The sequence below is a fragment of the Styela clava genome, chromosome 5 (assembly GCF_964204865.1).
Source record: "Styela clava chromosome 5, kaStyClav1.hap1.2, whole genome shotgun sequence".
NCBI lineage: Eukaryota > Metazoa > Chordata > Ascidiacea > Stolidobranchia > Styelidae > Styela > Styela clava.
The window spans coordinates 16,942,042-16,957,467 of NC_135254.1; the positions used below are offsets into that span (position 1 = coordinate 16,942,042).

Genomic DNA, 15,426 nt, shown 5'->3' on the forward strand with positions numbered 1-15,426 from the left:
TATTATAAAACAAAGATAGGTTAGTCTAAACCTGGAAGATAATTAAAAAAAATATTTTAATTACTAAAATATTTATTGAAAATTGAAAAATATAGCTCAATTAATATTTTGCATAGCTTTACCAATTAGGATTGAATAAAAATAAGATGAAATCAAATCATGGCGGAGTCGCAGATTAAAAATGAGGTGAACATTGTTTGCAAGAACACTACACTCAGATATATCCCATTTAGTGGAATTGTCACATTTTTTCGACTTCAAGCACTAGGTTTCCTTTGTTGTACATATCGATTCTGTCCTCGTTCAAAGACAATTTTGACTCCTGGCTCCTGTAATTAATTCCCGTTAACAGTAATTGGAATGAGTGAATAATGAATTCGATACAAAATATAAACATGCAGCTTTTTAATTTGCCATAGCACAGCTGTAAAACTCATGAAGAGAATACAAGCGAGCAATGCTAAATATGTGGATACAGAAGCCCAGTAAAATTCCAATGACAGTTGAATGTTTAGTGAATTGCACTGAATGAATGCCATAGAGTTACAGCAAATGCTGTGTGAAGGTATTGTTATATAAAACATCCCTGCAGGACTCGGTGATAAGATGAATTAAAAATATAAGTAGTAGCGTACTAGATACTTCTTCAACTATGTTTCTGAAAATTGGAATTGATTTGTTCATTAGTTGTGGAGAAAAGACCGCAACAATAAATTTTTGATGATTTGAAAATGATTTGGGTCTGGAAAGTCAATTTTTCAAATTCCACAAAGATGTGTCCACTCAATAATCATATTACTTACAATGAATTCAAGTTTGTCTAGTTCGTTCTGCAGTAGTTGCTCATATTCCTCTTTACGTAATCCAAAAGACCATGCGTCCAATGTTAGTTCTTTATTTACATTTGGTAACAAGTTTAGTAAAATGTCTATTTCTGCTTGCGTTGTTATTCTCGGCTTCATAAAATACAGACCAAAACTGAGCAAGTCAATCTGGGATAAAAATTGTGGTTCTTTATCAACAGAATAGAAATTCAGTATACAGCAAAAAATTCTTTTGGAAACAAATTTCAAACTTCGTTATTAACCAGTTCGATATTAGCCTAATATCTGTATATGAGAATATGGAAATTTGAAAAAACAATACCTCTTTTCATGTCTGTATAGAGAATTGACAGAAAAGAAATTTTATAGTAATAGACCACAAGTACATTGAAGACAAAGATATAGACTGAGCTAGCTCCCATGAATTTATTATTTACTTCTATAAAGACTTCTGTATGTGTATGATTATACCCAGATGTTCCAGTAATTAAGATGCTTTGAATAGAAGTTTCCCCCTAGAATATGTTACAAATGACCAGTTCTGTGTTATGGGTGGGTATGCTGTAATTATTATGATAAACTTCATATGCCGCAACAACTACTATTCAATATGGCGTTTCTTTTATCCATTTTCACAATCGTTTACAAACCATGGTGGGAGAGTTTCTAATTACAAATTGTACCTTTGCTTTCTTCATGCCTTCTGCAAATTTTGCAAGAGTTTTCTCTTCTAATTCACATTGACGAACAAACAAAGTTTTCAATTTACATTTTCCAACGAGTTCCCCAATGTAATAAAGACCCCATTCTCCCATATTCCGATTTCTGCTCACGTTCAGTTTCGTAAGCTGTCGCAAAAAATCATCAAAATGGATGAAAAACAAAAACACTAATATTTCCCTCTTATGTGGGAGATTTTCACCATAACAGCGAAGAGCAGACACAACCTCTTATTTTTGCAGGGAAGAATATCACATGGATAAACACTACATGTATGTTAAAGGGAAGTGAAACAAGATATACATAGCGCTGAAAATAAAATATTTTGAATCCATATACAAATTATTTTCACACTAATGTATTTGAGTAGTTTATTACATTTGAACCGATGTAAAATCTGAGTGAAATAAATTCTCTCTGAAATTATGATTTTATTGTAACATTCCTACTCTGTACTTCCTTGCATAACAGTTTGAATCCTAATTTTTCAAACTTCAATAAAATAAAAAGTCAATGGGTTAGACTAAAATCATCCAATGGGGCAAAAAGAGTCTCTACTAAAGTACTAAAAAGAATCACAAAAATATTAGAATACACAAACAAAGAAGTATCATATAAAAGTTTCCAAAACAAGTTTTTGGTGAACAAAAACAATTTCACATATAAACATCTAAAACAATTTTACCATTGGTAGGTAGGCAAGGCATACGAGAGCTATATGCAACGAAATGGGAGCATATGATATGAACTATTGTTGCTACAAAGTAAAAATCATTCACTCAGCATACAAAAAAGCAAGGTTTATATATACATTGTACTCAATTAACCCCATATACCACCCAACCCCCGTACTGTGTAGCATTGTATAACTTGAAAGAATATATTGGATATATTTTGAAAGCACTATGTTCATATTTATTTTTTTTTGCATTACGGAAATTTGCATTACTGAAAATCAGGGTCACAACTCACAACAGCCATTTAGAAATAAAGAAGATTGATATCTGAGTGAACACTAAAGTGACAAAAGCTACAGAGATTATAACGAATTAGTGTTGAATTGTATGTTAATAATTTCCAATTGATGTGAAACTCATAGGGAACATATTGCTTAATCTAATTCAATTTGAATATCTGATACAATACAATATGCTCGGAGATTGTACATAGTTATACATCAGGGCTGGTAAATGAGTATAATATTTTTGTACCTTTTCAGTATTTACTGCATCTTTAAAACTTCTGATTTCCTGTGGTGATGGATCACATTCACTAACATCAAGCTCTTTCGTTTCACACATGTCAGAAATTTGTCCCAGTGCCTTGAAACCATCAACCCCTAAATTATCGTTACCACTTATGTCGATTCTGTGTAATTTTGCTGGTCCCTGTAATACATTGGGAGGTGAAAACTAGTCGAATTAAAACAGAGAAATGTAAGTAAATATCAAACGAAAACTCTCTGGTTGTCAAGATATGTCAATGATACATCCAATGAAAAAAATTTTATCAACAGGTTTTGGCCAGACAAATCTTTACAAAATAAGTGTAAAAGATGTTTAAAGCATTGGCCTAACATAGCAGGTTAAATATTTCAAGTTCAAATCATTTGCCCATCGCCATCACATCACTCAATTAAAACAAATTGAGTAGGCCAGTGTTTTCTCAACCTATGTGTAGCGACCAAAAACTGCACCAAAACTGCAAATTTTCTTAGGTCTTTCTTTTCCACAAAAACCTAAAAGTTGCTAATATCATTTTCTTATAAATCTTATGGTACAGGGATCGCAAGAATCTACTAAAACAATTTAAAAAAAAAATTGGGTCGTTCGAAAGAGGTTGGGAACCACTGCGGTAGGCTATGCCGAGCCGGAAACATATCTCTACTTTCAATTAGTAGCTGCTTCTACAAAGCTTTATCAAGAGTCAAAGACATGTAAAAACGTGCTATGCATGCATGCATAAAATTATTGCAAATCCACTTATACAAATACAGAGAGAAATGGGCATCGATAAATGCACTCTACTACAATGAACCAAGATATTATTCACTCGACAACTAGTTCTATTAGATATACACATTGATTGGATCACAATTACCCTGTGGATTTAATTGTGCTCTCCTCACAATTTTTACATTTTTGATATGCCGGTATGTGCCAAAGTTTCTTGTTTATGAATACTATTATAAAAGGAGTGAAAAAATATATAGAACACTTACGTTTTCACCTTGTAAAGAGGCTTTTAAACTGCTCATCTGATTACTGGTCAAGTTGCAGTATCCCATGACCAGATCATTTGTTGCACAATTTCGAATAATTTCACCCACTTGATTCAGGCAACTTACATCCATATTGCTGTTTCGACTCAAGTCGAATCTATCTATCTATATAAAAAATAAAATTTTGAGGCAAGTGTTTATACACTATAAGATATAATCTACATATTTATCCCTGCCGAGAGGAAGCCGAAAAGAAGGCTTAATCATATGGCAAACCACGGCTTCTCGTCCAGTTACCAGTTCATGTATGGGATTGATTAGCTAGATATTTGTTGTCGGAAGCATGGTCTTGATGGTGGAGGAAGCCACAACCGGCCAGTGGTAACGTGGGCCACCCCCGTGGCGACGAGGAGTCCATCAATCCTCTCGCACCAAACTATCCCAGTGTGAAATTGGAACCTGAGAACCCACGCATCGTAATTGAAGGTGCGATGGTGAGCATATTCCTAACTAATTTGCGAGACTGAAGAGTGTAGGGTTGGTAATTAACAAGCTTAAAGCATGCGAGTTTCGGTGGCAATGCTGAAGACGGTCTGGAAAAATCAACAAAGCGTGCATACACAAATCTGGGAGTCTATAGAAAAATGTCTTCATAACGCCACATACTCGGGGGTGCCGTTGGGCTTGGTACCTTTACCCGCAAGCCCTGGGACAATTTTCGATAACCATCCGGGTTCCTCGCTAGGCAGCATACAACACAGGTCAGCAACCTTTAGCATTAAAAGAGCCATCTGCATCATTTCAGTCAAACTCAAACATACTCGGAGCAGCAACATCATATCAAAACTCTCGGAAAACCAGTCATGATGCAATTTTCTAGTTCCTACAAAGAAGAAGCCGAATAAATCATAAATGATACAATAATGCAGTTTACGTTGAAATGAAAAGAACTTGGAAATGGAGGAGCCAATAAACTCATTGAAACTGTTTTGATAGCAAACGTGGTTGGTAACCGCACATGAGGCTGTAGTTGCCCAGATTAGTGGACCATGTTATATACCATTGGTTCTCAAACTGGGGTCCGCGGGCCATTAGGAGTCCGCGAAGCGGTTTTAGGAGGGCCGCGAGACAACTTTAACCTTGGCACAGAAGCACTTTGATTTGGAGTAAAATTTTGGCATGCTTTTACAGTGTTTCTCCAAAGCACGACACGCTCCACCGAAGACATTATTACGTATAACAAACGTTGGTGAACGTGTCAAGTACCGTAAATCAGAGCGTATTGTTTATGGAAGGCGTATGCGGCTGGTTGTAAATTTCACGAGGTAATTTAATTGCTTGATATACCACGTTGCTATTTGCTTCCATTTATTTAGTGGGCCGCGAGTAATCAGCAAAATTGAAAGAGGACCGTTATGCATAATTTTTCAAAAAGTTTGAGAACCACTGTTATATACCATCTTCTCAAATAGTATGAAAAACAAAATCTATCCTCATTATCAAAATTCAATCCTCACCGCCCACTGGCCGAGAGATAATTTAAGTTCTGCAAGCTTTTCTTTCGTCAATGAGCAAGATGTAACAGCAAGAGTATTTGCTTTGAAGGTTTCAGTGATTTCGCCAATTTTTTTCCATCCATTTGGTTGTATATCTGGTGTCAGAAACACGTTTACCATCTGGATCTGTTAACAATACATTTATATTATCATATATATTACAAAAATAAATAAATATTACATTAAAGGTAATACACAAAATGAATGATTCTGTATAGGATGATCAGACTAAGTCAGCGTTCATTCGTGATAATCTGCATAAGCTGAAATATTCTCTATAACATACTAAATACAAAAGATAATGCTCAAATATTAACACATCAGTTTTTTCACTTTGGTACCTGTAGCACAGAGTTCATCAGATGAGCAATACTAAATAAAAAAGTACTTTTTCTGGAATAACAGAAATAAAGAAGCAAAATTTTAGTAAAAATATTGGGTCGCAAATGATTAAAACTAAATAAAATAACAAGTAAAAGTAATGGCCTTTTTTAACGACTTTTTTCCATCTTCAAGTGCAAAACATTAAAATTGATAGGCATATTAGTTGCGTTGTGGCGCTTATCAAAACGAAACATTCGTGTCCAATAAATATAAAACAAACCTCTTGTTCCGGAATAGCTTGCATAATTTGTTCAAGTTGATTCTCAGTTAACTCACATTCAGATATTTTGAACTCTCCTATTTTGATACATTGGTTCAATAACTGGCAAAGGTTTGTTAAAACCGAATTTCTTTCATATTCTGTTAAACTTACGTTGACACTGTCCTGTAAAATACCGGTTACATATTTTAATTGCTACTCCAAAATCAATGCTATGTATATGCTCGTTTTACCGCCCGATCTTGATTAAGGGCCCGTTTGAATAGCTGCCCGTGTGAACAGATTACAGAACATAAAAATAAATAAGGGCCGGTGCTCGAATACCCGCCCGATGTAAAAGCTGATCTTTCAGTGGTAGAGAACAATAAGAAATAAGCGCTTTTGTCACAACGCTGTTGAATTTTAAGCGCTGGTAGATAACACTCAGGCCTTAGGTGTCCAAAAGTCAAAATTTTTGTTATTCTAATTCATTCTATTTCGTTATATAATTTTACTTTAAAAATACCAAGCGCCCGTGCTTGAATAAGGGCCGGTTTGAATAAGGGTCCGGTTAGTGAGTTTGGTTAGCCATCCCGGGCTACAAAACAAGCAAATATGGTATTTATAAGAGCTTTGGGAGTATGCATGTAAATTTGCCAAGTAATTGTGATTGATTTAGAAGTAGAGGCTGCATTATGGAATGTTGCCAGTACACACAGTGACTTGATGGTGGAGGAAGCTGTGATCACCGACCAGTGGTTTATGTGAAATACCCTATACGGCGGAATAAAGTCCCGCAATCCTTTTGCACATAATTATCCTCCACAAGATTTGAACCCACACACAGTGATCAGAGGTGCGATGGCAAGCGTTTACTGTAATGGAACACCTTTGTTGTATTAACCAGCATAAAATTTTAGAAATGTCGGATATAATAATTGTTCTCTATTCTGGGTGATAATTATGCTCAGAATGGTAGTTCAAATAGCAAACCTGGGAACTCTTCACATATAATTTACCTCTTATGAAGGCCAAAAATTAAAAAATTTAAATTATTTCTTTTAAATTAATTTTTGATGTTTTGAGTTAATACCCCTACCCTTGTATTTGCTTCGATAATCAATTCTTCTAATGTTCGAAAGTAATGTTGTGTGTTGTAGTCGCTGAAATCAAGTATTTTCTGGTCTTGTAGCATGGTTTTAATTTGCTGTTCTTCTGTAGCACCTTGAACTGTTACATCATAGACATCTAAAGCAGCATTCTGTTAAAATATAAATATTTATAAGTAAAGTTTCAGTAATTTGTACTACGAGTTTTAGAGGAAAATTTGGTAATACCTTCGCAGTCTTTTCATCAAAATCTAATATGTCACTTTGTCTGAAACCACACTGCCAATAATTCAATCCTTGGCCACGAATGCAGATTTTGTGCAAGTAATACATGCTGTTTTTAAGAAGACTGCGATTGAAGCACACGTCAAACACTGTAATCTAAAAAAGCAATCAAAAGTATTAACGAGAAGATATAAGAGTGATATGGCACGACAGTATTTATCATATATATTATTTGATATTGCTTCAAGTAGTTACAATGGTCAGAACTATCTCTCTATAAAGTAAAGTATTATAATGAACTATGTGTGTGGGACAATACAAACCTAGAATTACCCATCCAAATAGATAATGGCATATACCGTAATTATAGAAGTTTGTCATTGACAAAAATTCAAACCAAAAATAAGCAAGAATATTATTTTGAATTGAAGATTTGTTTGAATTGCAAACCAGTCAAACTGATTTTAACTCAGATACTGTTCTCTTTTTATACAATGCTTTTTCATGCGATCCCTCCGAACAATGCTCTATACAATCTACTATTCTTTGGAAAAAACTGAATATTACCAGTTTGGAATTGCCCAACCAATTTACACCCTGGGTGAGGTGGGGGGAAGGGATTGAGCCTGAGACGTGTAATCTTCGATGCCAACACCCTTTTATGTTCAACGCTTTATTCACTAGGCCAGCGATTCCCAAACTTTTTTTTCATGTGGCGCCAAATTATCAGGGGGAATAACTCGCAGAGCACTTACATGAAAAAATATGGTGCTCTTCAATAAATCTTAATAATATCTTTTGGGAACCACTGCACTTGGCCATCGTGTTGCCAAATTTTGAAAGCATATAACATGCAACTACATTCAACATTTTTATTACAAAAAAGTTTACCTCTACATCTGAATCTCCAAGTTCATCTGATAAAACTTTGAGGTCATAAGTATTCAATTGACAATTGTCCAGCGCCATTATACTGAGTCGATCACAATGATAGGTAACACTTCCCAATGCATGAAGATCACTTGTTGTGAGCGGAATTCCAGATAAGTAGATTTTTTTAATATTTGTCTTAGCCAACTGCACAATTCTTTCGTCAGCTCCACACTCACAAAGACAGATCAAAATGTTGAGCATTCTCATTGGTGGAATATTTCCACCATTCAAATCCTTACGTAGAGAATCCAGCAAATACTCTTGCTTTGTTTCAATGATATAGTCATCTTAATAATAAGTATTGAATATGCTAACGAAAATCACACCTTCAGACTTTTGGTTAGATTAAAATGCTCTTAGGTCACCAACAAAATAAATGGAAGTCAACCATTTCAAAGTACTATAATGAATCTCAATTAAGAATTTGGCTGAATCGGGTTATAAATTTAACCTTATTGACATCAAAATACTCCAATGGAAAATACGTTACCTGTCTCTATAAATGTTATATATTTTGTATACATCAGTTATTGAGACAAAAATCACCTCTGTACACTCTCTTGATAAAGGGAAGCTTATAGAAATCTTGCCAATTTTACAAAATATGTATTCTCACCTCTATAGCGATTCTTGAGAAAACTCATTTTTGCTGTACTTTTGTTAAACAGTAACCCACATAACATTTGTCGAACAACCCCATATTTGGAAGTGTGGATCTGTTTGTCAATCAGTTCTTTGTACTGCAACAAATTAAGATTAGCCATTTCACATGCCGCAAGGAGTTCTTGAATGGTCTGATGAACAAAGAAAAATGAATAATCCTCTTCCAATAAATTCTGATCACACACAATGTTTTTGTCTGGAGTCGGAACGCTGATGACAAGATCTTTGATATCATCAATATCTAAATCATGTTTCTCGAAATCATACCTAGTGAAAACCACTATTCCTCTTTCCATGCCATCAAGAGAAAGTGCCATAAGATTTTGCATTATTTTGTCGACATCCTTTCTAACCTTGAGGTGTTTAGATCGTATATGATTTTTTAGTATTGTCATAATGAGCCCTGAAAGATTTTCAGGTATATCTTCTCCATTGATGTACAAGATAATAACAAATATTAGAAATAACGGTGTCGAGCAAAGAAGCATCAGTTTGAGTGATTTTTTCAACATAGATTCCAAAATGATACCTCCTTTATCTTTACCAATGTCTTTCACCAGTGATATAATAGAATTTCGTGAAAGACCTCTAAGAGCAATTGTTGAATCTGGCCTTATTTCTTTGGGTAATCTGTTTATGCCGTATTCTCTGGATGCCAACAATATTTTGCAGTAGGGAAATAGATTTCCACATAGAATATTGTAGATAATAACTGGTACAGGAGCTTTATCATCATAGTTAATCATATTGTGATGCATATCCTCACTCAGCACCCAAGGGGCAGTATCCAAACCATCTAATACCAAAAATGATTTCTTCTGATTTTCAGGATTCTTGAGCCATTCAAATCCATATTTGACGGCTTCGCCGCTAGCCACATTGAATATAGCATAAAGTAATTCTTTTGGAGTATACTTTCCATTTTTTAAAGACCAATCTTTAATATTGATAACATGGATAAATTTCACTTCTTTCATCAATTCAATTTTACCCTCCAATACTAAAAGACAATAACGTTTGAGAAGCGTTGTTTTCCCACTTCCTGCCCCACCAACAAAAACAATATATCTTCCATTGGAATGTACAGTTTCAAGATGAACAGAGATTTCTTTTTTCTTTTCTTTTGCTGCGAGTCTACCTCTTTCATTTATGACTGAATATTCGACTTCATCCAATGCGCAGCCCCCACGAAAGAAATTAGTTTTGAATAATTCTGGGGCAACTTCATTAATTTGCTCCTGGAATTCATTTCCATACCCTTTCATAATGGATGGTTTGGCAAGCCATCGAGATCTTGCATTCACGCCATCAATGAACTCTTTCTCCAATGTTTCTAGAGTGAGAAGTATTATTAAAATTTATAGAAATTTGTTGGTGACAAATATGACGAAAAATAACGAAGCTTGAAGTGTGCTTAAAGTGAAAAAGACCTCGATCCATTGATATAACGGAGTGGGTGGGAAGTATGAGACAAGTGAGTCCATGTTATAACTTGATTTATAAAGCTGTGAGAATGCAATTCAGTCAGCGGTTCCCCATACTTTCAAAACTGAGTTTTTGCAACACATATCACGTCCATTAAATAAATTTAGACAAGCTTTATAATACACAGACATTCATTAAGCTACCTATGCAATACAGGAGGTCATTTTTGAGAACATGAATGATTGCAACAGCCAGTTTTATTTCTATATCTCATTGTTTATTTTTATTATCGATATTTATCTATTATTTGATTGTCGAGTTCTGAATACGGTTAGATAAAAGTAATTTTTAGGCAAGTGGATTGTATTTTTGACACACTGAAAAGTATTTTGCAATGCACAATATTCAAGATTATGGCTGTTGGTTACCGTATTTTGTACAACAAAAAGTGTTTCTTTTATGCTCTATTTAGTTTCAATCAGACCTTATCGGCAGAATAAATCCTTCAATTGCATGATAAAAAAAGGATAATATTGTACCTCTTCGTTCTTTACTAGGTCGACCATCTGGAAGAACAAAGTTTGCTACGTCTATGTTAGCATGCTCAAAATGATTAGCGACTCCCACCAGGCCTTGCCCTGACAAAAAAAGAAGCAGGATTACCACCAAACTATATCTGTATATATACCCTGTATACAGAGAAAGATTACCGGTACTGTACATCAAAATGTTGCCATAATGCATAATGCAGTAATGTTATTAAAGCTTTTTGTCAGTCCTAAAACATTCAAACTTGGCTATATACTGCTATAAATACAAACTGACCGATGGATATGTTAAAGATATAAAACTTTTTGCTAAGCATTTTCATTCTTGACACTAAATTTAATATGATAGTCCAGTACCGGTAGTCCAAATAGCATGATTTAAATCTTCACCTGGGGGTTCACCGGCACCTTCGGTGTGATTCATGATTTAAACTCAGATATGACAGTATCAAATTGCTGTATTGATCAGAGCTGAAGGCAAATGCACATGAAAATGGCAATGTCAATTTGTTGATCACATTACTAGCTGGGATACTTACAAGTTAAAACTTAGAAAACCACTTAACAGAGAGAATTAATACATAATAATTCAAGTTGTCACATTATTTTAATAGCACAAGTACCGGTATCGGGTCGCATGTAGTTTCGTACCTAACGTACATCTAGTAGGCGACTAGGCGTAGTCAGTTCTTTATCGTCGGTGCGGATGCCATTTTGGGCGATCGTAGTATGTATGTATGTTTATTCGTCTTCGTAAAAGCAATATAAAAGAGTACCGGTAAGTAATTATAAATACTGAAGACGGGATGTATGCACAAGACCATATTGGCCTAAAACACAAATGCGCGGCATACACCCTTAGTAGTATTTGGCAAGCTCTATGACGTGATTGTGACGTCGTAGTGACGTAATTTTTGGATGGCGTAGTCAGGCGAAGGTTAGGATTGGCATGTCAAAAAATTGTTACGCTACCCCTACTAGAAGTACGTTAGGTACGAAACTACACGAGACCCCAAGTATCAGATTCAGAGATTTATTTTCGTCATGCAAAAACAATGCGCGATATCGAAAATGAATAAATAATATAATGTGAAAAAATGACAAACAGATATCGGCTTGTTGCAGTTGACGCGGGGTCGCGAAAAGACTCGGATAGTCATCTAGTCAGCGACACCTTGCAGCTGAAATTAAGCAGGAAATATAGCATACAGGACACTCAATATTACACATTAACTTAATTGGAAACGATCATACAGAAATGGAAGGACAAAAAAATAAATGAAACTCAATAATACACATTGGCTTAATACACAATCGTCCAAAAAAGGAAAAACAAAAGAATTCGAGTAACTACGGGAAGCCACAGACACCGTGGAATATCAAACCTTTACTCAATTAAATACAGTCATATAAAAAAAAAAGAATATAAAAAAGCAACAAAAAATTCGAAATAAACCACTGGGTGCCACAATGAAGTTGAAATGAAAAGAATACTTTAAATTTAAACACAATACAGAGAAAGAACCTCAACAAATCGAAAATACACCACGGAAGTCACGACGTATCCATGTTTAATTTCGAACAAGTGATTTTTTAGCAATGCAATTACAGAAATACCTACTGGATTATGCAATGCATACACATTGCTTGCTAATATTTTCTTACAACGTTAAATGGATACCGGTAGTTTACATCCTTATCTGTTTACTTTTTGTGTTGTCTATGTCAGAGAACTGACGAGTACCAAAAACAATTTTTTCACGTGCAATCCTAACCCTCACGTGACCACACCATCCAAAAATGACGATCGCTGACGTTAGTCAGTTCCAAAGTGACTATATGGTCAGTTCTTTATCGTCGGCGCAGATGCCATTTCGGGCGATCGTATGAGTATTTAGTAGGATAGGATAGGATTTACATATTTATCCCGGGGGAGAGGAAAGCCGATAAGACGGCTTATCCATATGACGAACCACGGCCTCTCGTCCGGTTACCATTCCAAGTCGGGTAAGGGATTAGTTATATTGTTTGTTTTCGGAAGCATGGACTTGGTGGTGGAGGAAGCCGTAACCGACCAGCGGTTACGTGAACCATCCAACGACAGCGAGGACTGAAGAGTCCAGCAATCATCTTGCACATAACCATCCCTGCATGGGATTCGAACCTGCGAACCCACGCAGAGTAATTAGAGGTGCGGTGGCGAGCGTATTCCTAACGCTTAGCCCGTTGAGCCACACCGCTGCGCTTTTGGGCCACACCGCCGTGCCTAATAAGGAATTGGCACCAGTGAGGAGTAGTAGTAGGCTCTATGACGTGTTTTGTGACGTCGTAGTGACGTAACTTTTGGATTGCGTAGTCAGGTGAGGGTTAGGATTGGCATGTCAAAAATTGTCATGCTACGCCTACTAGAACTACGTTATGTACGAAACTACACGAGACCTTGTAGGGGTCCAACAGATAGAACTGAGTGAAAATTAAAAAAAAACAATATCAAGTTTCCAAAAAAAAACTCCAAGAACTACCGGAGATGTAAGATATGGGCATTTTAGTGCGTTCTAGTCGGCTAATTTTCTCCATAAGGTTATCACTAGGCAGTTTAAAAACTGTGACCGCGAGCAGCCACAAGTTATATCTCCGTCATTTTCGAGGGGAATCGGGTGAAATTTGGAACAAGGAGCATCAGAGGAAAGGGGAAGAAAATGAGACTTGATTTACAAAAATTTTTTAACAAAATAACCGAGTATTTGAATTAATTATGCGTGAGAAAATCACCAAACATGACGCCACAGACGAAGAACGTGCGGCTTTCTGTTTCGTTAGGTCGGCCCACACTATGCAAATTCGCGCTTTTGGGTAATAAATTATCAACCATTTTTGCACTATCCTGGACTAAGATCCACTGGTGATTTATCATATAAACCACCTCATCGCCTTTCTTTTTCTCACTATAAATATTTACATCATATTCTCTTCAAGGTGACCTTTGACACACAGGGATTCGTTAAAGAATTGCTCATATTTCCTAATTTTACTCCGATTTTCCATAAATATGTGGCAAACAAAACACAGAATAAGATATTTAAGAAATTTATAAAAACAAGAGAGCAATGCTCAAATATATGGTCACTCCGAACAATTCCCCAAAAATCATATGCGGTGACTTACCAGTCAGCCAGTAGGCCTACCTGTATAAATAAACAAAGCACCACATCACAGTAATCAAACAGACAAAAACACGGTGGTCACAAATTGGTTGACAAAGATATTATCGACGTATAAAATGCGCACTCCACTCCCCTTTAAATTTAAAAAAAGCGAAACCTTCAAAGATGGTTAAAGGAAACACAACTCCAGCAACTCTACCAAGTTTCATCTTTTTATCTCTTATATTTGTATGGATTTTCAAGCTTTTGACAGCTACGAGTTAGACAGTGTCACTGCGCTGTGTTACGGTACCGTACAGTACCAAAACTTCTCTATCTTTAAAAACATTGGGCTTCTAATTGCATTTCTGACCGTCTATATTTTAAGAACATGGTTATTTCGAACAAAACTCGTCAAATTATAAACAAAGCACCACATCACAGCAATAAAACAGACAAAATATATCGACGTACCGTATTGGAAATGCGCACATCCCTATTCCCCCACCTACCTGTAATGCCGGACGCTCCTTATTTGCAAAACCAACTTATTCGATTTATCACCGTATTATAACAGCAGATACCACAGCGAAGCATTTCGACCACTGTCTATAGATACTGAGATATATTCACACCAAGCGAAGCAGTACAGTACCGGTACGGTTTACCGTACAAATATATATTCACACCAAGCGAAGCAGTGAAGTACGGTTTACCGTTCCTCTAGACTAGACCACAGTCTACAAATATATTCACACCAAGCGAAGCAGTAGGTTACAGTACGGTCTACCGTACCTTTAGCATCACCGCCATTCACCGGTAACATGTTTTTTTTTTTTTGTATTATTAGTTGCCGAATTAGATCAAGATTATTATCCATTTTTTTACAATTTTGAATATCATGGTTTTAATTACCACCATTTCAATAAGTCATATTGTATATACGAATTACAAAATCATACAATACCAATTTATCGATCACATATATATACATATTACATCCATGTGGGCAACCCTAAAATGCGGGAAACGGGAACGACGGGAACTACGGGAAATGCACTAAAATGCGGGAACTGCGGGAACGACGGGAAATTGCAAAAACTAAAATGCGGGAACTACGGGAATGACGGGAGCTACGGGAAATTTCACTAAAAAGCGGGAAATTTCACAAAAAGCGGGAATGACGGAAATCGCTTTAAGGTACGGGAAATATTCCTTTTGGAGTATGTTTAGGGGAAATTGTTCTAGAAAGCGAAAGCAATGGTATATATACGCTTGTGGGTGTATGTACGTGAAAATTTATCTAAAAGGCGGGAACGACGGCAAATCGCGTTAAAGTACGGGAAATACTCATTTCAGAGTATGTTCAGAAGAAATTGCACTAGAAAATGGAAGCAATGGGAAATATACGCTTGGGTTGTGTGGATACGGAAATTTCACTAAAAGATTCTAATAATATTCGGATTCGGATAATAT

General features: G+C 35.8%; 1 protein-coding gene across 1 annotated transcript; it reads right to left on the bottom strand.

The window, feature by feature from the left end:
- Positions 1-88: 88 nt before the first annotated feature.
- LOC120344290 (NACHT, LRR and PYD domains-containing protein 14-like) lies at positions 89-14,489 on the bottom strand. The gene is made up of 13 exons (XM_078112481.1): positions 11,198-14,489; positions 10,799-10,897; positions 8,788-10,167; positions 8,130-8,458; positions 7,242-7,394; positions 7,004-7,165; positions 5,926-6,090; positions 5,283-5,447; positions 3,766-3,930; positions 2,756-2,932; positions 1,508-1,672; positions 804-992; positions 89-329 (listed from the first exon to the last, which is right to left on the bottom strand). The coding sequence occupies exons 1-13, from the start codon at positions 11,229-11,231 to the stop codon at positions 258-260; spliced, it is 3,255 nt and encodes a 1,084-aa protein (XP_077968607.1). The 5' UTR covers positions 11,232-14,489; the 3' UTR covers positions 89-257.
- Between the last annotated feature and the right edge of the window lie 937 nt (positions 14,490-15,426).